Source organism: Coenobita brevimanus, chromosome 14, assembly GCF_032717465.1.
Source record: "Coenobita brevimanus isolate Jiangsu-jjx chromosome 14, ASM3271746v2, whole genome shotgun sequence".
NCBI lineage: Eukaryota > Metazoa > Arthropoda > Malacostraca > Decapoda > Coenobitidae > Coenobita > Coenobita brevimanus.
In genome coordinates, this window is record NC_136967.1 from 60,876,492 (window position 1) to 60,902,389 (window position 25,898).

The 25,898-nt window shown below is 42.2% G+C and overlaps 1 protein-coding gene across 1 annotated transcript in view; it reads left to right on the forward strand.

The window, feature by feature from the left end:
* The window catches only part of LOC145390423 (uncharacterized), a 51,517-nt gene that overhangs the window by 18,445 nt on the left and 7,174 nt on the right, over positions 1-25,898 (forward strand). The window contains exons 2-4 of the mRNA XM_080265352.1: positions 19,163-19,287; positions 24,877-25,028; positions 25,485-25,650. Of these exons, the coding sequence (XP_080121478.1) occupies positions 19,163-19,287; positions 24,877-25,028; positions 25,485-25,650 (443 nt within the window). The remainder of the gene's footprint in view (positions 1-19,162; positions 19,288-24,876; positions 25,029-25,484; positions 25,651-25,898) is intronic.

Here is a 25,898-nt window from a genome sequence, read left to right on the forward strand (position 1 = left end):
CCCCTCTCCTCCCTATCTTATTCCTTCCCCCTCTCACCACCTCTCCCCCTGACCTATCTTCCACCCCCTCCTCTCTCCTCCCTCATTCTTCCTCCCTTCCTCTTATCCCCTCCCCCCTTCCCTCTCCGGGAGGGATTTGGAGTGACTCGACACAACTCGCTATTCACTCTCCACGCTACACTATTATTATTATTATTATTATTATTATTATTATTATTATTATTATTATTATTATTATTATTATTATTTTTATTATTATTATTATCATCATAATCATCATCTTCATCTTCATCATCACCAACATCATCATCATTATTATCATCATTACCATTAACATTATCAATGGTATATGGGCAGTGTGGTAAGCTGGGGCGCCCACCACCCACCCATAAATACAGCCATTGCCTAAACAAATCCCTCATCACCACTAACCCTTCTTAAAATGAATAAAACCGTCTGAATATAGCATGACTAATACACAGGGAGGCTCATACATAACACTCCTCTTTCACTCCCCATGTATCATTTTATTCATTTCTTACTCCCACTGTCACATCCACGCCCACATTAGCAGACTGAGCCGTCCGTAACACATTAGACGAGTTTCTAGTGGAGCGCTATTGGAGGATCCCCCTATATCGGTATGTCGTTTCCATTGCACTTCTTCCTGACTAGCATTATTTTATCTTAACCTGGCCCCAATGTTCGCTCTTTTGCAACTTACTTTAGGCAGCTCAGTAGCAAAAAGACAATGCTACGGCTCTACATCCTTTCCATAGCACTTCTTCCTGACTAGCATCATCTTCAAATGTTTATCTAATGCCACAACTCAGCATTCTGGATGAAAAGATTGCCATGTTATGCCAAGTAAAAGAGAGAGAGATTCTTGACTATCTATCTATCTATCTATGCTTAGTAACTTGTCTATATATCTATTAATGCTGAGTACTCTGTCTATCTATGCTGAGTACGGTACACTGTCTGTTTTCCCATGCTGACTGCATTAATATATCTATTTATCTTCACTGAGTACACTGTCTATCTATCTATCTATTTATCTATGTTGAGTGCATTATCTACGAGTATCTATGCTGAGTACATTGTCTATCAATCTGTTTATCTATGCTGAGTAAACTGTCTATCTACTAATCAATGCTGAGTATATTATCTATATTTATCTATGCTGAGTACACTATCTATTTTCCTATGCTGAGTACAGTCTATCTATTTATCTATGCTGAGTACATTGTCTATCAATCTATGCTGAGTACATTATGTATCTATTTATCCATGCTGAGTACATTGTCTATCTATCTAGTTACCTATGCTGAGCACATTGTCTATCTATTTATCTATGCCGAGTTCAGTCTATCGATCTATTCTAAGTACATTCTCCGTCTGTTTATCTATGCTGAATACATTGTTTATCTATCTATTTATCTATGCTGAGTACATTGTCTATCTATGCTGAGTACACTGTCCATCTATCTATGCTGAGTACTGTCTACCTATTTATCTATCTATGCTGAGTAACTGCTTATCTATCATCCAGACCTTTACAGCCCCATCAGTTGCGTAGGGGACCGGGGCTAGCCTACTTAGGTCCGGATTCTCGTCGGTTAAGGAAGCTTCCTAACACTTCTTCCTTAGCGATTTATTTTGCTTATCACACCTGGCTGTCTTCTGTGTTACTTAAATCCTTCTAATGTCACCATACTCTGCATAAATAACGAACAACACAAAACTAGCCAGCCATATCCGGAAATAAATCGGTAAGGAAGAGGTGTTTGGGAGCTTCCTAGGGAGGTATTATAGTAAGGTTAGGAAGCTTAGTAACACCTCTTCCTTACCGATTTGTTTCTGATTCTGCTCCGTTACAATACCGTAGTCTTGTGTTATTCATATCAATACTGAAGACATAAGAAGCAAACCTGGGGATATTAATGTGTCGAAGGGAAAGTAAATCGTTAAGAAAGCGGTGTTAGGGAGCCTCCTTATTCGAAAAAAGAAAAAAAAAAAAAAACTGTGACAAAATCATAAAGGAAGTCTAATAATCTCAGGCATAATAAGAGGCAGTAAAATGACAGGCAAAACACCACCTAACCAGTCACAGCAAATCGACTAAACATGTAATAAGAGCCATGATAAAGATAAACTTATGACCATACCAAAAAAATATCTTCAAACAATAACCATAACGAGCAAGATAGTCAAATAATATAAATCTGTTAGCAAAAAAATGTTCAATATTAGCTATAAAAAAGGAAAAAATACACGTGTTGTTTTTCACGTACAAAAAAAAAAAAAAAATCACTTTTTTTTGGGAGGGTGGGGGGTGTTGGCAATGAATGTAAAAGCAGTTAGAGCATTACAGGTCTTTCACATATGTTTAACTGGATTTTTGTTCTTCTGCCACTTACTTTATATAGACTATTGGAAAAAAAAAAGTGCCACATCTCTGGATCCCTTCCAGGTAATTCTTTGTGATAAATATCGTATTAAGAAGCTGACTTATTAACTCATCATTCGAGATGGAGAGGTGGCAATATTAAGGCAAGTTAGAGCGAAAAAAAAAATAGTATATTCTTTTTTAAACTCACTTTTTTAAAACTCACAAAAGACTTCTGCTGAAAGAGTTAATTCAGCTCGAAGTCTGTTAAAAGCTGAATAAAACTGCGTGTTAACTGTAATACTAGAGAATAAAATAGGCACCAGAGGATATGGATTGACGTGCAATACGCGAATCAAGTGCTCAGGAAGAGGGGGCTACGATCTCGATGCTAATGACACTACAGTTCAAAGCATCATAATCATATAAATTCACTCTTATCATCTATCACACCACACCCACTAATAAAGAGGTAATACATCAAATAAGGCATGAACAACTAGCACACTGTACCAGCGAGAAGAGCCCAGATGTCGAGGAAATAAAGAAGCGAAATGAAGCTTGCTGGTCACAGACACCTCTCAGTCAGACTGGGTGCAGAGTGAGGGTTGGTACTCCCTCCCTCCGCGGCAGCCTGGCACACACTGATTCCCTTTCCCTTCCCTCTATCTAGAATCCTGCTTAGCCTATACCCCCAGCAGCACCACCCCTCCCCCTACCTCCCTCCCACCATCCTACCTACCATCTTTTCCTTCTCCATTTGCCTCCCTCCCAATCCCTCTCTCCCAACACGCCTCCCTCCCAGCTTCCTCTCCCAATCCCTCTCACCTTGCACACCTCTCTCCTAGCTTCCTCTCCTTCCCTCCTTACCTCCTTCCCTGCCTCCGTCTCCTTACCTTCTCTACCCCTGCCTCCCCCCTTCTGTATACCTCCCTCTCTTTCTCTCCCTACTTACCTCTTTCCCAGCCACCCTAGTTACTTTTTCCAAACATTCTTAACTCCTTCCTTTACCTCCTCTACTACTGTTTTCCTTTATCTTCCTTCCTAACTGTTCCCACCATCCCTCTCTGTCTACCTGTGCACTTCAACCTCCCTCACTCTTTTCTATCTTCCTGTCTCTTTCCCTCCCCCTTCTCAATTCTTCACCTCTCTCATTACCCTTCTGTGCCTCCTGCCTCCCCCTCTTCTACCTTCCTATCTCCTTCCCTCACCCTGCTTTTCCTTTCTACCTGTCACTCACATGTCTTCTCAGGTTAATTCACTTTAATATATATACCTTTACTATGTCACAGCTCAGTGCAGGTAAACTGAGAGTTTGTTTCATGATAATTCTTGTTTTTTAACACACACACACACACACACACACACACACACACACATACACACGGCAGCACTCACACTCATTAACATAAACACATACACACGCAGGCATACACACTGACGCGTTAGCACATACTGTACACAACACACACATACATACACACACACGCACACACACTCTCTCTCTCTCTCTCTCTCTCTCTCTCTCTCCCTCTATCAATCAATCTATCTATCTATCTATCTATCTATCTACACCACTCCACCACACTTCACCATCCCTTCCATGCCCAGCCTACCTTATCACTACCACACCATTCACCCACACTGCAAAATCTCACCACCACTTCTCTCAGATTATTAATATATAAGTCTTGCTACTTTTGACGATTTTACTCAGCTTGGGAGAGACTTTTAAACTGCAGGGGTTAGATACAGCCTTCATTATCCTCTTAATAAAATATCTCCCTTGTGCTAAATATATTCGTCCAGGCACTGAAGAGTTTAAATGGAAAAACATGGCCTTACTGAGCAGGTTAAACACACTATCCCCACACCACCCTACCCCACATCACCTTGACCCCTTCCACACCACAACTCCTTCACCCCTCCCACATCATACCAGCCTCTACCCCCTCTAACCCCCACCCTTTTCACACCACCTTCGCCCCTCCCTCACCCCCACCCCAAGTAATCCACAAGAATCCTGCAACAAAAAAGCCTGTGAGGATTTGATGGGCAGGTCCATTGTGGCGGGGCGGGGGAGGTCATTGTGGGCCCTGGGTGGTGGCTTAGGGATGGGAGTTAATTTATAAAGTTTCCTAAGCTTAAGTCGTGCATGAGGTGGCTTACTTGTGCCTTCATTTTCACTCGTACTGGTTCCAAACAATTCACAGTCAAACTAGAATCAGAATATTATGTGAGGAAATACGGAGACGGAAAATGATTCCCGATAATAATTAAAAAGTCAATAGAAACTTGTTTATTTACGACCCTGGCTAAGATCTACCACGAATGCGGTCCCCTGGTCCTTAAGAGCCATTACTCGTGGGAAAATCGAGCGCCTTCCTCAATAGCCGGGCCATCGTTAAGTTTCATCAAGGCGGGGATTGTATGGGCCTCAGTCCAGGGATGGTCTCAGTTTCTGGCAGTGTGTGTGTGTGTGTGTGTGTGTGTGTGTGTGTGTGTGTGTGTGTGTGTGTGTGTGTGTGTGTGTGTGTGTGTGTGTGTGTGTGTGTGTGTGGGTGGGTGGGTGGGTGGGTGGGTGGGTGGGTGTGGGTGTGGGTGTGTGTACGCACGCACACACGACGCACCTTGGGTGCGCATGAAAGTCTTTGAAAGTAACACCCGAGTGTACTGTTGGAAGAGGCATACTTTATATGATATCGAAGAAGACAGTAGAGCAGCACATTGTTGAGAGAGAAGAGAAAGAAGGAAAGTGTTTGGAAGGATGAGAGGCAAAGTCGCATGGAGGCGGTTCTGTCTTGCCACCCCGTCTGTCACAGTCCAGGAGGATGCAAGGCTTTCGAGATGATGATGATGATGATGATGATGATGATGGCTATTACGTGTATGAGTTATGCATGGGTTTAGGTCTAGGTTGCACATACAACATGTGATAAATTACTTAAATTTAGCTAACACATTTATCAACCATGCGACCAAAACAAGACGTGTCATCATTTTCCAAGGTTTGACAACGGTAATCCCTCCCTCCCCATCCCCCACACTATGTATAAATTAGTGACAGGAATATCGGGAATGCTTCGAGTGATTAAGTGTGAGTTAATAACAGACTTTCAAGCCAGCGAGAATTTCCGTGAGATTGAGGAACACCGAGTGAATATATGTGAGACAACAAGAGTTACTGGGTGGATATGAGTGTGTGTGCTTAACTGGGTGTGGATGAGTGGGTGCAGGAGTAAATAAAGGTAAGCGAATGAGAAAGTGAAAATGCAAAAGTGAACGTAAGGGGGCCCTAAAGTGTGCCAGGGAAGGGGGAGTAAATGTAAGTATCACCACCACCAAATGACGGACGTGCGGCATTATATTTGCCCAGTTAGAAGGCACCCATGGTAGGGGAGGAGTAGAGGGCAGGTGAAGTCCCAACTGGACTGAGATAAGCATTACATTCCAACATACTCTTACATAAGAGTTCATGTACTATGTATGCTTTTCTGTTGTATTTGGTCACTTTTTTTTTTTTCTCCCTCACATTGTATCGTGTTTCTTTACGGTGGTTATGAACTACAGTATATTCTCTATACCGTCATATGTATCAATGGATCCCTTTGCTCTTATGTACGCTTAATGTTTGGTCTTCTGGGACAAAGTTCCCCAAAGTGCTGGGCAGTGGCGTCACCAGGGGTCAGATTTTTGGGGGGGCTGTAGCCCTGGTGTAGGTAGAAGGGGGGGGGGGCGAGCGAAACAAGCCTATGCAGCTGGGGGGTACGGGGGGGAGCTGTAAGCCCCCCCGGAAAATTTTTAGGAAATTGAGCAGTTTTAGGGGCATTTTTGAGGCCTATAGATGAAGAAAAAGTAAAATAAGGTCTCACAGGCTATTAATAAGAAACTTATAGGACACATGAATATTGATGGGCCTAATACCAGGTATCAGTAAGCCTTATGATATAACGTGTACAAGGTAATTGTATAAAGCTTTTTTGCAGATAATAGTTTTTCTTCAATTGCTACCGTAGTATTATGTGGTATCATAACGGTTTCTTAGTCTTACCATATTAAATTTGATAATTCAAAGAAGCTCTTTATTCAATGTATATAGATATAATTGCCAAGATTTATCTTCCATTACCGGTACTGTGATAGGAAAACAAAGCCATTCACAAAAAAAAATACCTAGCCTATATATATAAAATAGATCTCGTGCCGGTTCTTCAGCAGGTATATCAAGGTTATCACTTGTGCTGGGCGGTGGCTAAAAAAATAATGAGAAAATATAATATATATTAGAGAGAGAGAGAGAGAGAGAGAGAGAGAGAGAGAGAGAGAGAGAGAGAGAGAGAGAGTTTTAGCCTACTTTCCCACTCTGTACGTTTAGGACAATATATTTGCAACAATGAGAAATAGCCTAGGCCTAGCCAATTTAAAAATAAATCATTAAAAAAAATCCTGGCCTAAGCTTCATAAAATGACTACTGAAATAGTTCGATATAGGGCTACTTACACATGTCTGAATGGGTTCAGCTTTGGGGTTATCTGGGGTTGCTTCTGGCACTTCATTCCCAATAACAGCCACTTTTTCTTGACACTCAACTGAGTCATCTTTGGAGGTGCGGGTGAGAAAGAATTTCCTTATGTCACCCTGTCCCTGAGGATTTTTAGATGACCTTTTCATCACTTGAGTGGCTGCTGGCTGAGATTCGCAAATGTATTATTACCTCCCTTTCCTTGGGGGAAGCAGCCTAGGTATATAGATAGATAGATTATTGTAGAATAGCCTATAAAAGGGAAATGACATTCAGTTCTGACAGTCGAGTGTCGACTGAACCAAGTACTGCTGACTCTTTGTATAGAGTATAGGCTAGATCTCATATCTGTAAAAACAAAAATGAACAGGTACTGTAAGGTGGCTAGCAATATACCGGAACGTAGTAAAGTCTATACAGCTACTGAAACCAATACATTCAAATAAAACCGAAAACAACACAGGATTTAGCCACAATTCACAGACACTTCTCAATGTAAACAAACATTCCGAGTTCCACTACTCTGAACATTCGAATTTGTGAAAAATTGCTTAGATCAGAGATTTTAGACTGCATAATCCAATTTTAAAGCTCCGTGATTAATATATACCATATTATATATTGTAAATATATAATAAGTCTGATAAATGTAATACCATCTTGCATTTTTTGTGCAATAAATATATTTCAAAGAAAACCAAGCTTGGAAAAAGTATACGGAAAACTAACTATTATGATTTGAGTCATAGGTTTACGTAAATTGTGAATAACTAATCACATTATATAGCTATAAATAATATTGTATTAAACTAATATGGATGCACGAATAAAAGTGGATTGGCGGTAGGGGGTTGGGGGAAAGCTAGGTGGGTCAATGCCGAGCTGCAAGCATACTATGTAAGCTGGTGAATTTTTATTATTATTATTTTGGGGGGCTGCAATTTTGGGGGGCTGAGTCCTTGATTTGGGGGGCTAAGCCCCCCTAGCCCCCCCTGGTGACGCCACTGGTGTTGGGTAAGTAGGGAAGGGTGCGTGAGAGCAAAGTGTTACAGTGACACATATATGGCATAAAGGGTATATAAGCAATTATCATTACAAGCAGTAATGAATGTAAAGTTACATCCTTTAGTTTACCATACAACATGCTAAATGGAAAGTGAAGCGCGACAGTCGCCAAAGAAAACTATATATAGGGTCAACTATAATATTTTGCACAATAAATACTAGTACAGGGGTTTAATGAATTGGTTTTCCGATCTTTCAATCATGGCGACCCCTAACGTCCACATAGCAACCCCTCTACTATATGGTGACTGATTTACAACCTGATGTGATCCAGTAAGGATATAATTACAGTACATAAACATATGATTATAAGGAATGCTGAAATTTGACATGTCCATTCAGTACCTGCACTCTACAGTAATTTCTTTTTCCTTCAGTTTTCGAGCACGATAGCATTATCCTGAATGTTAGTAATTATGTAAACTACGTCAGTATGAAAGATTTAAAAAATATATAACACATTACTATGGTGCAATAAAAGCAAACTAATTGCCAGGAAAGAGATGATGCAAAGCCTCCTCAGTTGATAAAAAATACAGCCCAGTTTCATGGTAATAGAAAGCACTAGACTATTACATCCTCATCATCCTCGACATCATCACTGTCCTCATTATCATCACCATCATCAATCATCATCATCCTGTCTCTTTTTCCAACCTGCAAGCTGGGCAAAATACGGTATAGGAAGGGCCAGGAAAATGGTACAGTTCGATAGTGGAAGAACTAATCAACAGCACGCTAACTGAAATGGATCACATGCCCATTCATTCACCATTCAAGCCACCGGAATCCTGGTTCCACCTGAGAGGTAAGGTGAACTTTTCCACACGTAATCATCAATCCGAAGACTGTCGAGTTAACAAGGCCTAGACTATTACAAACACTATAAAACTGACTACTAGAAATACCCTACTTAGACTACGTGACAGATAGGGGCCTGAGTGGAACTTAACGTCAGTACGATGATGCACGTTTCATTTTCCTCTGGCTAACACTACGGTGTTTTTGTTTAAGGTAGGAAGAACCTGAAGTTTTGAAACAAGTTTAATATGTCTATTTTCAACCCCTCAATCTCCAAAAGCCTATCCTAATCTGAATAATTTTCTTTCAAGATGGAGAAAATAACAAAAAGCTGACGTCAGGGTAGTACACAAGTTAGTTTCTTCTCTATGTAAACAAGGGTGTCGATTTAAACATGACTGGCGGATGGCACTTAAAAATCAGGATTCTCGTTAATTACTGACCGTGGCTGCGTTGTTTCATATCACAAGCTACTCCAGGACCTCGGTATCACTTGAAATCGCTAACAGCATCAAAACACTCCACGTAATTAGCATAAGAAGATACTGTATATGTATTGGTAAGAATTTTTATGTATATCTCCGCTGGCCACCAGTGTATTGCCGAGAATTTCTGATCCCACTAAACTTTGATGTCACTACAGTCTATTCTCTTGCAACAATTTCTTATGTCTCCGCTTAGCGTTGGAGTGTACATTACCAGGATGCGCACTGAATTTAATGATGAGATAACAAGGGTGACAGTTGGTAATGGGAATTTAGTATCAGGTGAAGTTTCTGTAATGCTAGGTGAAGAAGGCCCTATTCCTCGATCCTTGAACACCTAACGTGTAGCGGGGTCCTCTTTCGAGACCGGGGCTTAGTGCAAATAAGAGAGAGGTAGGACACAAAAACTCCAGGCAATAACCTTTACACGTGTATGCCTTCAGTCAGACACAAGACCGAACAGCAGATACTACAACACAGTATTGGGTGAATGATAAAACCTTAACTAGATAATCAGTATCTCGCAGGATACTGGGTTAACAGGCACTGATACAAACACTCTAGGTTTAGTGTACAGGTTTACTTAGAACACAGGGTCGCGGTGCACGTGGGGGAGTCGGGGGGAGAGTCTCACACAGGGAGGGGGAAGGGTGACGCATTGAGGGTCTGATTATAATTGTAGTAGTATCGAGCGGGAGTTGATGTTAAGGAGTTTGACTTGTTATTTTCTGGTAGCAAGGGGGTTTTGGTAATTTATTATAACACGAGTCCCGGTTTTCACATACGCGTCGAATGCCGAGAGGATATTTACTAAGGGAGGGTGTAAGGCACTGAGAGTCTCGTTATGTTTATAGTAATATGAGGAGGGTATTACTAACTCTTTCTCTTTACTATTTTCTTGTAGCAAGGGTCATTTGGATATTTTTACTAATGTGAATCCCTCGGGTTGAGCGTCTTGCTGAATTCATACAAGGGCGTCACTTCGTGAGTCTGATTCACCCGCACTTAGACTCGCACTAATTATAATTATTCCGCCCCGTGGTATCATTCATTCCCCCTCTATCTTCTCGTGAACACTTGACCTGTTCTCGGAGTGCACTATGTCATTATATCTCTGTTACACTAACTTGGGGCAATTTCACACTTAACATGAGTCACCTATACGGTGGGGGTGGCGAGCAGACACGCCGGCGACGATTCTGCCGGGACTGGTGCACCGCCAGGGGAGGTCGTGCCGAGAGGGCACGGGACGACTCGCAGGGGAGTCTTCTCTCGTCCGGGGCTGCAGGTGGCGAAGGGGCCCGTATTTTCCGGGCCGGGTAGAGGGATGTGGCCCTCAGGACTGGGGCCAAACAGGTTCAGAAATCTCTGGCTCAGATCTCGGCCGGAGGTGGAGGTCTTCCGCCGTCGGGGCGTAGGGAGGTCTCGCCCGGGCGTCCTGGGGAGGGCCTGGAGTACCCTAGGGCTGCAGTCCCCAGAGCCAAGAGGCGCCGTCAGGGAGGGACTGCGGCACCGACCTGAATCAGGGTCCGTCAGGTGGGTCTTCTCCAGGGCCAGGCGTAGGAAGCAAAGGCCAGGGGAGGCGTTAGGGCCTCTCTGGAATTCTCCTGCATCCCCTGTGTCGGAAGTCCGGGCCCTCGTCTCACGCTGGGGCGGCGGGACTACTCTCGCCTGTCTCAGGCCGTGGGGCCCGGCTACTGGCCGTGGCTTCCCAAGGGCGCAGCTATGAGGCGCCAAGGCCCGGCTACTGGCCGTGGCCTGAGTGGGGGAATCAGTGCGCCTCTGGACACCTTTGGAGAGGCTACCGGCCGTCTGACGAAGGCGGGAGCGACTACAGGCCGTCTCCTTCTGTCGGTTGGAGGAGCGGCTACAGGCCGACTTGGGGGCAGCACCTTCGGAGCGGCTACCGGCCATCTGACGAAGGCGGGAGCAACTACAGGCTGTCTCCTTTTGCCGGAGTGAGGAGCGGCTACAGGCCGACTCGGGGGCAACACCTTCGGAGCGGCTACCGGCCATCTGACGAAGGTTGGAGCGACTACAGGCCGTCTCCTTCTGCCAGGGGGAGGAGCGGCTGCAAGGCGACTCCTGCAGGAGGGGGTGTAGGGCGGCTGCAGGCCGTTCCTGGAAGAACACCTTCTGATGAAGGCAGGAGCGGCTACCGGCCGTCTCCTGGTTACCCTCAGGTCAGTTGTTCACCGATTCCTTTACGAGAGGCGGGTGGCTACCGGCCGTCCCAGAGGAAGACACCTTCGGAGAGGCTACAGGCACACTCCTGTTGAAGGCAGGAGTGGCTACAGGCCAACTCCTGAGGGGCGCTGTTTGGACCTGGATAGACAGCTCCACCCTGATCTGATCTGGCGGTACCTCTCCCCGAAGGTAGTGTTGGATTCCTGTTTCCGGGGGCACTATGCTGCGGTTCACGCATTTTAGTTTCTATGCCGGTTCTAGTCGTCTTAGTGCGATTCAAGGTTGTATTAGAATTTATGGAGGATGGCAGGTGTGGTGGCGTGATATTCTTTATGGCTATCCGTCACTGTACTAACCTTGAGCACAACACTTTTGACTTACCAACGTGGCTGCCATATTACCGAGCCTGTTTTAGTATAACCCAAACCAACTGGGGTGTTTTACGCCCCTTTCGTGTGTGTGTGTGTGTGTGTGTGTGTGTGTGTGTGTGTGTGTGTGCATTGGCTACGATATCATCTTGCAATATTAATGGACTTTCAAGCCTTATACCTACCATTCCATCCATTTTTCTCTATTATCCTACACACCTAGTCAATTGTAACTTTTTTTTTATTTTATTAAGTACACTACTAAACCTTGTCTTATCATTTTTTTTCTTGACAAGGACCTCATTACGATCCTATTTTTTTTATATTAAATTTAACACATTATTATCGTTCATTTACTTTCTTCAGTTTCTTGCCTTTTATTCCTTTCTGACACGGTTCTTTTATTACCTCTATTAGCACCAGTGTATGAAAGCATTATCTTAATATACTGCTGTTCTCTTATTATTATTATTATTATTGTTATTATTATTATTATTATTATTATTATTATTATTATTATTATTTGGGGGTTTCCTCAACTACATATCTTTTTGTTGTTTAATCCTGTGTGTGTGGATGGGCTACGCGGTGTGTGGATGGGCTGCCCAGTGGGTGAATAGGCTACTCAGTATGTGGATAGGCTACTCAGTGTGTGGATGGGCTACTCAGTGGGTGGATAGGCTACTCAGTGTGTGGATGGGCTGCTCAGTTGGTTGATAGGCTACGCAGTGTGTGGATGGGCTACGCAGTGGGTGGATGGGCTACGCAGTGTGTGGATGGGCTACGCAGTGGGTGGATGGGCTACTCAGTGGGTGGATAGACTACTCAGTGGGTGGATGGGCTACACAGTGGGTGGATAGGCTACTCAGTGTGTGGATAGGCTACTCAGTGGGTGGATGGGCTACTCAGTGTGTGGGTAGGCTACTCAGTGTGTGGATAGGCTACTCATCGGGTGGATAGGCTACTCAGTGTGTGGATAGGCTACTCAGCGGGTGGATAGGCTACTCAGTGTGTGGATAGGCTGCCCGGTGTCTGTGTGGGTAATGATACAGCATGGATAATAGAAACAGATGCCAAATGTCCCTAGAAGTGTCCGAGAAAATCTGGGTTTGTTTTGCATCTTAAGCCATATCTTATTTTCCATACATATATAAATTATTAACTTATGATTTTCTGTTATAAAGTCAGCACTAGTATTTGTGGCTTAGATTAACATAGGAAATACATGGTTTTAGCTCCGTATTTGGTAACCCGATGATCGTGTGGTGTGTTGTAGGCTAATTACATGGGCCGCTTAACAGGTGTGTGTGTATATTTTTAGCTACCGTACAGTACCACGTCCATTCACATAGTCTCAGGCATAGGACACGGCTTGTTACCTGTCCCACCAAAGGGTGTCCGGGCTATTACAGTTGGTTTTTCTGGCTCATTCTCTATCATATCTCGCTATCTGTCGTTGTCATACGTGTTACGAAAGCAATTACCATTTTTTTTTTCTTTTTTTTCCGTCACGTCCTACTCTCTCTCTCTCTCTCTCTCTCTCTCTCTCTCTCTCTGCCTGACATCACTATAACACTTATAATATCCCCAGACCTTTTGCATTTTTCCCCTTGTAAATTGTCCCTGTTGTCAGTCTCATCAAGCTTCCATCAAACGTTCCTGCCCGTCATCGAACGTGCCTGTCCCATCATCAAACGTTCCTGTCCCAGCCGTCTCTTCTGTCCCTTCAGATCATGGCCAGTAAGTACCAATACTTTTAGCAATTAATCGCTGAATAATGATTGCTAAGTGAATTCGGTTATACATTTCACAAGTGATCGTTGAATAATGAAAGTGAAGTCGTTATACATTTCACAAGTGAGCGTTGAATAATGAAAGTGAAGTCCTTATTACATATCACAATTGATCGTTGAAAAATGATTGCTTAGTATTCTATTATACATCTACATACACAGTTTAGGCCTATATGTTGACACTTTCTTTCGTGGACGTCATCATTAACTAAATCATATTGCTTCCAGACGATTTTATTCCGCTTAACAGAGTACCCAAGCAGTGACCATGCTAAAGACGGCTGTATCTAAACAGTCCAATCTGAACATTCCATCCTGAGCTGAATAAAATCCTCTAGAGATAAATACGAAATGGAAAGACATCATAGCACTGAAATAGTTAAGCACAGTTCTGATTTCATCACTATTTTTCTTTCTTTTTTAATATTAGAAAAGGCACTTGTATATAACGTGAATGCATGTATTATGTGGCTGCAAAAAACAATTGCCAGCACTGTAGAGCAGGGTTGGCATTGTAAAGGTACCACTGACGGATGATGTGTCAAGGAGAGGAGAGACTTTTAGTATAGGATTCTGATAGAGACCATATATCGTCCTTGGGTAAAATGCGTTATTGCTCTCCCTCACCGCTTACCACTTACTTCCTCACTACCTATGCTCTCACCACTTCCACCCTCACCATGCTTCCACACCACCCACTCCCTCATCAAATACTCCTTCACCATTTACACCCTCACCACTTACTCCTCCAACACTTACAGTACACCCCCACCACGTACACCCCTACATCTTACTCCCTCATCACTTACTCCCCCACTCCTTACTCCCTCACTCTCCCACTTGCTTCCTAACCACTTATTGCTTCATCACTTAGTCCAACACTTACTTTCCATATACCCCACCCCCTCACACTTCCTTCAGGCTCCTCTCACATCGCTTCCCCCATCCCCACCCCCACCCGCTCCTTCCTCTTATCCCCATACTAGACCCACCTTCCCACCCACCCTGCCCAACCACTCACCCTCATTCACCCACCGATCCTGCTCATCCACTCACCCACCCACTCTGCATATCCACTCCACCCGCCCTACCCACCCTAACAACCCATCTACCCATCCTACCCGTTGTAGCTAATAATGATATGGTTGTAGAAGTAACAGCCACTACTGTAATTGGTACCCTGTTTCCACCATGCTGAATATTTTTAATTAGTTCTAATCTTGGCCATCAGGGACACCGCTTCAGCAGCTCTAATGTACTCATTTAGAGTCGTCATTAAAAGTTACGCCTGTTAAAGCTATCCCTCTCGATTTCCACAAAGGACAGACAAACAGACAGACACACATACATTCTCTTTTATATAAATAAGGATACACCTGTTCTGTCACCATATAACACCTGTCACACACCTGTGCCCCAGCCAGTTAACTATACATTATCTGCCATCGCAGAAACACTTATGTTTTTCCTCCCCCATGTCACACCACATCACGCCACACTACACCACACCACACCACACCGCACCACACCACACTGCACCACACCACACCACAACGCACCACACCACACCACAACGCACCACACCACATCGTAACACACCTCACCACATCACAACACACCACACCACACCACACTGCACCACTCCTCCAGGTTTTACGTAATACCAACGAGCCTGAACACGCGATTATTAACCCTCCACTAGGATGGCATGTATTGTACAGTACTTTGATATCATGAATGCTGTGAATTTTTCAGATGAGTCGGGCGGAAACTGTTGTAATGACACCCATATAACTGCACCCACACCTCCTCCTCTTCCTCCTCCCCTACAACTACTACTATTACAACTCCTTCACCTTCACCTCCCACAACTACTACTACTTCTACTATTGTCCTCTGAGACTATAATAAGGGAGATTTTTCGACGTTGAGGGGTTTGACATCTTGCAGTAACATTAAATTGAATAAAATCGTCTGCAGGCGGCAAGAACACACCAGTAAAGCACGCCATTGAGGTGAAGTGCTTAACCCCTTCAATCCGATTATTTATATTCATGTTACTGCCGCTTCTAGACGATTTTACTCAGCCTGGCTTGAATGGTGAGTGAATGGGCGTGTGACTCGTTCAGCTGGGCCAACTTTGGTTAGTATCTCTTGCTATCAATTTTTTTTTCTGACACTCTGGGTAGGAAAGGAGATTTGGATGATGTTGATGATGATAATGGTAATGATGATGATGATGATGATGATAATGGTAATGATGATGATGATGATGATAATGGTAATGATAATGATGATGATGATAATGGTAATGATGATGATGATGATGACTTTTCGACCTGAAAGGGGTTAGGTAGAGCTTTTTTTAACCCCTTCATTACCCTGGATGCTTCTCTAAGCTGAGTAAAATCGTCTGGCAATGGCAAAAATAGAACGCTGATGATCTAGCTGGACTGAGTGGAGGAGTTAGCGAAGGTAAGGTGGATGCTTAGAAATAGTAACTTACACGTCTCTCTCTCTCTCTCTCTCTAACTGAAAACTTACCAAGATCTGTTTATGAGACGGTACTGTAAATAAGCTCATCTGCCATACTAAAAATTTGTACACACATTCACACGACATGATAAAACCATACACATCATCACCACCACCCCACCTACCACACCTCCACCTCTTTTCCCTAGTGTGCCCTTACCACCATACCACCACCCTAATTACCACACTCACATCACATTCACACCGAACCCACCCACACCACCGTCTTACCGTCTTCTGCCTTGTCTCGCGTGCAGAGTGCGTGGGTGTCGTGGGTGTTGCTGTGGTGCTGGCGTTGTGTGCGTCACTGTACCTGCACTTCCCCATCTTGACCCCGTCGTTAACAGTATCAGGTCCACCATCACCATGCGGCTTCCTCTGTGACGGTAACTTCTCATGATTTTACCGGTTCTATCCTACAACATGATTTATACAGGGTGGTCCGTAAATAGCGCTCCACTAGAGACGCACCTGTCTGTCTCCAGAAAAATTTATTCAGTTCCAGAGAGATTTCATATTAAAACAGGCTGTTCATGGCCTTCATTAACCCTGTCACTATTGCGACTTTCTTAAGTTGACTAACTTAAAAAACAAAGCTTTTAAGCTTTCTTACATAGGACATTAAAAACAGTAAAACAAGATTTAATATATCTATCTATCTATCTATCTATCTATATATATATATATAAGGTACCAGTATGAAGATGGGATGGCAGTGCGCTAAAAGCGCATATAATTATTATTAGGATAATAAATCGGCATATAATCCTAACTCTTCATTTTTATTATACGTTTAAGTACTACATTGTTGAATACTAGTTATACCATTATCATGGCACATTAGGGTGCACCTAAGCTACACCATACTGGCACGTACTGGAGTTCAACACAAATGTTTAGGGATGATTTTACACTTCGTTTTACTGCCTTGACCTTGTTCCGATTGTTCTGGGGGCACTGCCATCCCACTCTTCATATATATATATATATATATATATATATATATATATATATATATATATATATATATATATATATATATATATATATATATATATATATATATATATATATATATATATATATATATATATATATATATATATATATATATATATATACACCTGAATTGAAAGCCTCTATATAAAAATACTTGGAAGGTTTTTGTAAGTTACTCAGCTTAGGAGCATGGTAATAGTGAAGGGATTAATGTAGGTTCTGACTAACCCCCTCCAGTTCGGAAAGTCCCTTGAATTGAATAAATTTTTCTGTAGATAATAACAAGATGGAGCTCTGAGAGGGAGCAACCCCCACTCCTTGAGATCGGTCTGCTACCGAGCTTTTGACCTTGTTCCATGACCCTGTCCTTTGAGTGATTTATTCTCAAACTTGACATACTTCATCCTTGCCTGGCCGTTAACCCCTTCACTAATATTGGTTCAAACTGGATAAAAAGTGTTTAACTTGACCTTGCCCTGTGACCTTGATCTTTGACCTATTGTTCTCAAGTTAGAGAAATTAATTTTTGGTTGACCCTAACACGTTTCACCAAGTTTAATTCGAACAGAAAAAAAAAAAAAAAATGAGATAAAGGGGGGAAAGTTTGTCACTATCCTGTGTCCTTAAATTTTGACCGATTGTTATAAAATTTTAATCAATTCGCCCTATGTTCACCCTCTGCCCTTCCATCAAGTTTACTTTGAATCAGGTCATAACAAAAAGCTAATCTATTTCCGACCTATTACCTTTGATCTTTTTCGGGCAATATCTGTCATGACTCCGACCAAGTTGTGGAGAAGGAAATCCATCTGACAAAAAAATAAATAAAATAAAATAAAAGATTGGTTTTGCCATTATAGAGCTATGGGGTGTAAGACAGAAGAAAAAGAATACAAAGAAAGCATGATTTTTGTCGGGTGTGATTTAGCGTGTTAGCGTTATATTTCAGCTGCATTACGAAATATTTTAGGTAGAGAAAAGCATGTGGATTAAGGATAAATGCTTTCAAAAATAAATACCTCTATGTGTGGGAGTTAAGAAGGATTATATTTGTCAAGGCTTATGGGCGCGTCGGAACCATCCCCACATTGAGTTTCTCTTGAGTGTTTGATGTGTATTAGATCAGGTCTTCCCTACGAAGGTGTGCGCCATGTGCCAAAAATAAGCGCTACTGAGGCAGTGGTTTTCAGCCGTTTATATTTTAGTTCTTTTTATGTTTTTCATGTCTTTTCAGATCCCTTGAAGTCCATCCAATAGATTCAGGTCAACACTTCATAATTATTGTTTAAATCCCTGGCAATATAGGTGTGTGTCCCCCAAATAATAAAAAATAAATAAATAAAATAAAATGAAATAACCCCAATCATCCGATAATTTTTACACGGACACGGGTCTTTTGAAAATGGATGAGCAGGGCAGAATTCAGTGAGAAGGATAGGCTGGAATGATGACTGGTGACGAGGTACGATGGGGAGGCATACTGAAATACATGTGAAGGAGTACATGACAAGGGTTGGCAGCTTTTATTTGACTTTACCATGGATAGCATTGCTTTGGCTGATAGGTAATGTGAGGCGCATCTGCAAAGAGAATTAAAAAAATGTGCAGATAGTTAGGTCTGTGGGGTAAATCTCCTGGTAGCTCTCTGTCTATCGAGCTTTCTGAACCTTAAAAAGCTATGATAAAGATAATGATGATAATAATGATGATAATGGTGGTGGTGGTTTTGGTGGTGACGACAACGACGATGATGATGATGATGGTGGTGGTGGTGACGATGATGGTGACGATGATGATGATGGTGGTGGTGGTGGTGGTGGTGACGATGATGGTGGTGACGACGATGACGACGACGACAACGACGACGATGGCGATGGTGACGGTGATGATGGTGATGGTGACGACGACGACGACGATGATGATGGCGATGTTGACGATGATGATCATGGTGGTGGTGGTGACTACGACGACAACGACGATGATGATGATGATGATAATACCGCCCCACCCCCCAAAGATGAGCCTTCAAAGTTCCTAATCAACACGAGCGGCTGTATCATCCCGGATTTCCCCATCAGCGAGATCCTTAGAGCCAGACGCAAACCCATGACGGTACAGTACCCATCTAATTCTCTTGAGCCGGTCAGACTGGCGAACTCAGCTTGTTTTCCTTTTGTCCCCAGATAAATAAACTGGTTCTCGGCCTCCACGCACTTCAGACCGATGACGTATTTCCTCTTCCATTTTTGCTCTTTTTTCCGGTAGTTATTTCACCCAAGGAAAGACATATTGAACTGCAGTAGTCAGATACAGCTTTTATTGCCTGCTTTTTCATTACAGTGTTTTCTTAACAAGTGTGGACTCCTGTAACTTAATAATAATAATCATCGTCATCGTTATCCGGACCTCCTTTCCCACCCTAGGGCAGGGTGAGGAGTAGCAACGTCCAGACAGCCCAAATTTGCCCAGTCCAGTGGGCCACGCTTCCATTCACTCATCATTCAAGCCCCCGGAACCCTGGCTCTATCGGATACGCCAAAAACATTCACCATGTTCTGTAGCTTCACATAAAAGTATCCGATTGAGTCAATCCAGACGTTGCCACGTTAAAAAGGGGTGCCAAATTATAATAATAATAATCCATCGATCCATCCATCATCCAATCCTACATTGCCCCATGAGGAGCGTAGGAGCCAGGGGCTAGGCAGTTGGCCCGACATTTAAGATGAGAATGAATAATAATAATAATAATAATAATAATAATAATAGCAGCAGCAGCAGCAGTAGCAACAATAGCAGTGGTGGTAGTAGTAGTAGTAGTGGTATTAATGATGATGATGGTGATGATGATAATGATGATGTTAATAATAATAACATTAAAAGTATTGTTAATAATAATCAATCAGTCATTTCTTGTGGCACCCCACGGGATGCATAGGGCCTCGATGAACTCTCTCCACCAACGGCTGAAGAGTCACACTATCGTGACCATGAAATAGAATACAAAAACCCACACTGGCAGATGAAAAACGATATATTCCAAACAGTTTCGGCGACAGCTGTCGCCCTCTTCAGTGGATCTACAGACCAAGAATGGTACATACGAATGCTGAGAAGCTGCTTATATGCAGGGTGAGGACACGTTTTCCCAACCACACCTGATGTGACCTCACCAGACTCTCCCTCTACTCTGTCCACGACCTGAGTGAGGGATTACAAGGGGCGGCAAGGACCTTGCCACTAATCCTCTCATCACTGGATCTAATTTATACATTCCTTCACTATGGTTAAAATTATTATATCTCTCTATACATACAGCTTCCACAATCCTACGTTTCTTATAGTTACTACATTTGTACAATATTTGGCAGTGTACGTTCACTCTTCGGAAAACGACCATAGAATCGACTGGAATTCTAGCCAAATATTGTACAAATGTAGTAACTATAAGAAACGTAGGATTGTGGAAGCTGTATGTATAGAGAGATATAATAATTTTAACCATAGGGAAGGAATGTATAAATTAGATCCAGTGATGAGAGGATTAGTGGCAAGGTCCTTGCCGCCCCTTGTAATCCCTCACTCAGGTCGTGGACAGAGTAGAGGGAGAGTCTGGTGAGGTCACATCAGGTGTGGTTGGGAAAACGTGTCCTCACCCTGCTTATAAGCAGCTTCTCAGCATTCGTATGTACCATTCTTGGTCTGTAGATCCACTGAAGAGGGCGACAGCTGTCGCCGAAACTGTTTGGAATACATCTTTTTTCGTCTGCCAGTGTGGGTTTTTGTATCCTCTCTCCACCAAGATTTATCTCTTGCCATTTCCTTCCGGTCCTACGTGTCAAGTGGGGTTGGTGGAGGATTAGTGTCCCTCCCTGTAAAACAATAAACTCTAAGCCTTGGTCACCCCGTTTGGGATACATGGCGTCTGGCAATGAATATATATATATATATATATATATATATATATATATATATATATATATATATATATATATATATATATATATATATATATATATATATATATATATATATATAATGTGTGCATACAGCATACTGCTGCCCACCAACACTCCTCTCCTGCTTCTCTTTTCGTTGTCCTCAACCAGGTTTCCCTCGGCCTACCTCTGCCTCTTCTTCCTCTAGCAGTCCACTCTGGCACATCCTGCATTAAACTGCCTTCTTTTCTATATATGTGCCCCAGCCATTTCCAGCGAGACAGTCTCACATAGTCATCAACTGGTTCCACTCCCGTAATATCTCTTACTCTTTCATTTGTAACTCTGTCTTGCCACTTTACCCCAAGAGTCCTTCTCAGCATTTTATTCTCGAATCCTAATACTTTCTGATCTGTTGCAATTGTACTGTACCATGACTCATGCCCGTAAATTAAAATTGGTCTAACCATGGACTTGTAAATTTTTACTTTGGTATGTACCGAAAGCATATTATTATTCCAAACAGATTTCAACATTCCAACAGCTCGCCAAGCCTGTCTAATCCTCTCCCCAATTCCATTGTTTAATGATTCATAAGATGGAAGAATCGTTCCCAGATATTTAAAATTTTCTACATTCTTCACCACATTATTCCCAATTACACAATCGATTTGGTTCTCCACGTTCATATTAGTAATTTCAGTCTTTCCACAATCTATTACCAATCCCACTTTTTCTCCTTCCTCCACCAGACAATCAAGCACCCTCTGCATCTCGTAAATACTTCCACAAATCAGTACACTATCATCAGCATAGTCTAAATCCATCAGCCTCTTATTTTCTTTCCAGATAATTCCTACACCTGTTCACCTTACAACCTTTCTCATAACATAATCCATAACCAAAACAAACAGCAAAGGCGAAAGAACTCATTGAATCACTCCTGACCTAACTTCAAATGGATCACTCAAAGAACCACCCACCATTACCTTACTAAAAGTACTTTCATGCAGGCTTCTAATAATATTTACAAACTATTCTGGTATACCATGGAATCTCATAATTTTCAACATAGCTCCACGTGAAACACTATCAAACGCCTTTTCAGAATCCATAAAACACATACTAAGTGGCATTTTCATCTCATTAGCTTGTTGCATTAGATGCCTAACAATAAAAATCTGATCATTACAATCTCAACCCTTTCTAAATCCAGCTTGTTCTTCTACTAATTCACAATTATCCCACTCGCTTTCCACCAAATGTTAAAGTTGTCGATGGTCCCCTTTACGTCACTTGCAGGTAAAGGCAAAGTCTTGTAGTAGTTTTCTAACAATATATTAAACACCATCTTGAATCAATATACAGCGATGGTGGACAATTGGACATCCAACCCCAGACCCGTTTGAACAGCTACTGATCGCCGGTTTCCCACCGGCTAGAGAGAGAGAAGCGGTGCAACTCGGAAGTCGTGACTCATACCTCGTAGACATAACACTGAGCGAGCGTTGACGCCCTACTTACAACTACTTACATACTACTTACATATTATATAATATCTACAAAAGGTTACAAACACCTGGGGCCTTAAAATTCTTTAATTCCTTTATAGATTTTGCTACCTCTTCCAAGGTTATATCCCCTGTTTCTATCTGCAAATCTCTCTCGGCTGGCAAAAATGTCCCCTTCAGCTGGGATTGGTCTATTTAGAACAGATTCAAAGTGCTCTTTCCACCTTCATTTTATATCCAGATCTTTAGTCAACAAGTTGATATTTCTATCTCGTACAGGTATTTCCTTCCTTCTCTTCTCAGTCCCAGTTAACTCCTTTATGGCCTGATGCGCTGCTCATGTGTTCTGACCGTCATTTTTACTTAATTTCTGTCTCTGTTGCCTTTTCATCATAAAGTCTTCTCTTATCACGTCTAATGAGTCTTTTTACTTCAGAATGTAAACTCCAGTACTTTGCTCTAAGTACTTCAACTACCTGGCCATCAACATGTTGTTCTTCACTTCTTAACTTCCCCTCTTTCCTTTTCTGAATTGTATTCCATGTTTCATCTGACATCCACTTTTTCCTTCTTGCTTTTCCCTTTTTCTTAATAGTAACCTTAGTACTCTCATGCAAAACCTCTTTTACCTCTCTCCACATTTGATTAATATCATTGTCTTCAGATTCCATCAAAGTCTGCAGGACTAGAAACCTGTTCCTACATTCCCACCGAAACTTTTCCTTCGTGTTCTCATCATTTCTCAGCTCATCAAAATCATATTTATTACCTCCTGTACAATTACCATTAACGTTTCTCTTAAGTTTTATTTTAATCTTTGACACAACAAGTTGATGATCACTACCTATATCTGCCCCCTCCTTACGCAAACATCTTGCAAATAACTCCTATGCCTTCTGCTAATTGCAATGTGGTCAATCTGGTTACAATATTTACCACATGGTGAAATCCAAGTAGTTTTATGTATTTTTCTATGCTCAAAGATAGTTCCACCAATCATAAGGTCATTTGCCAAACAAAAGCTTCCAAATCGCACCCCATTTTAGTTTCTTATACCAACACCCTCCTTACCCATACAGTCTTCAAAGCCATCCCTGCTACTATCAACAATCGCATTAAAATCACCAACTAACACATCACGTCTTGCCACTCTATTCACTACATCCTGCAGCTTCTCATAAAAGTCATCTTTCATTTCATAGCAGCCTCATTTGTCGGAGCGTACCCTACCACCATGCTGATATTACCATGGTCAGATTTTAAACGAGCATAAAGCAAGCGCTCATTAATTGGCTCAAACTCACACAGTGCCTTGCAAGCATCTCTACTCAACGGTAAGCCTACTCTTTGGTAATGATTTCCATCACTCCTACCAGAAACCAACAAATTCCATCTTCCAAATTCATTTTATCAACTCCAAGCAACCTCATTTCTGTAAGAGCACAAATATCTATACTGTATTCCTTGAACACTGAAATAGGTTCTCCCATTTTACCAGCCTGACTGAGAGTTCGAACATTCCAATTTCCTATTCTTAAGGTTCATTTTGAATGTATAAACTTATTCCTACACCGTGGGATTCTTAGCACCCCCTGCCCACTTAAGGGCTGCACGGAATAATAATAATAATAATAATAATAATGAAAAATATGAAGCTGAATAAAATCGTCTGGAAGCAGGAAGAATAGAATGCAAAATACATAATCGGTCTGAGGAAGCTAAAAGAGGGAGTCAAAAATTCTCTCTCTCTCTCTCTCTACATGCTGGCAGTCATACTACTCTTATCTGCATGCATATTAAGCTACAGTACTGGTACCGTTTATTATAATTATGCATTACGTCCTTAGAGTCAGTCACTTTTTGTATAATCACTTACAGAAGTTTCATGCCTGTGTCTTTTCTTCAGCATCTGTTATATTATTCTAGTTTAGGTACACATCACAGTGACTGCATGTAACTTCGCCCTAACTATACTCATTTCACTCTAACTTGGCCCGGACTTTTGTATTTAAGCTTGTCTTACGTTGCTAAGTGGTGGAAAAAGTCAGTCCTACAGCTCGACACCCTTTTCATGGCACTGCTTTGTGGCTAGTAACATATTCTAGTGTTCTTCTACTGTAACAACACGGCATTCACAGCGGACAGATGGCAATTTTAGGCCAAGTTAGTGTAAAGTGGATTTAATATGACTTTATGAGCCACTGAAGGTTCGCAGGAGGAAGAACGGAAATTTTGCAGGGAACCGCACATCAGCCTAACTGTCTTTGCTAACGTGTCGGCAGGACTTCTTCTGTTCGACCAAGGAGCGCATGACGGAGCAGGAGGGCCAATACCTGTTGCTCCACACGAACCGATCCACGCAGTATAACCTGACCGAAGACAGTATCAAGTGTGCCTACCAGCTGATAGATACGTCCTTCAAGGGTGGATCAAAGTAAGTGTAATATTGGTCTTGGCTTAATAAATTTCGACCGAATACATAATTATTTGTATTTCTTTTTTTTTAGAAACCAGTCTTATAATAGCTTAGACCCTGGTACTCCCCCTCTTCTTTCTCTCTAATTATTTTTGAATTTCAGATCAAGCGTTCCGTTTCATATCAAAATCAGAATTAGGCAAGTATCAAAAACGTTTGAGTGTGGCAGGCTAGCAATTATTAAAAACGTTTTGGGAGTGGCAGACTAGCAAGTATTGCAAATGTTTTGGAGTGGCAGACTAAGGCAAATATTAAAAACGTTTGGGTGTGGCAGACTAGCAAGTATTAGAAACGTTTGGGTGTGGCAGACTAAGGCAAATATTAAAGCCGTTTGGGTGTGGCAGACTAGCAAGTGTTAAAAACGTTTGGGTGTGGCAGACTAAGGCAAATATTAAAGCCGTTTGGGTGTGGCAGGCTAGGCACGAGCATCGACCTAGAGGCTGAGAGGACGCTGGTGTTGGCTGAAGGTGTGCAGGTGACTTGCTACAACACCACCCACAAGAACAACAGCATCTTTTACCAGGAGACGCACACCTTCATACAACCCGCCAGAGTAGAGAAGAAGAGGGAACAGTTTAAGGTACGCAGTACTCACTCGGGCTGTATTATTTTCGGTTTGTGAGGCTTGCTGTTTGTACCCCTTCCTTAGCGACTTAGTTTTCACGCCTTTGTACCCATAATATGCTAACTTGGCCTAAAGTTACCACCTCTCCCTCTTCAGTGCTGGGTTGTAACAAGAAATTAACACTAGAATATGGTGCTAGTCAAGGAGAAGAATTATGAGAAGGATGTATAGCGTAACATTGTCATTTTCTTCATTTAGTTGCG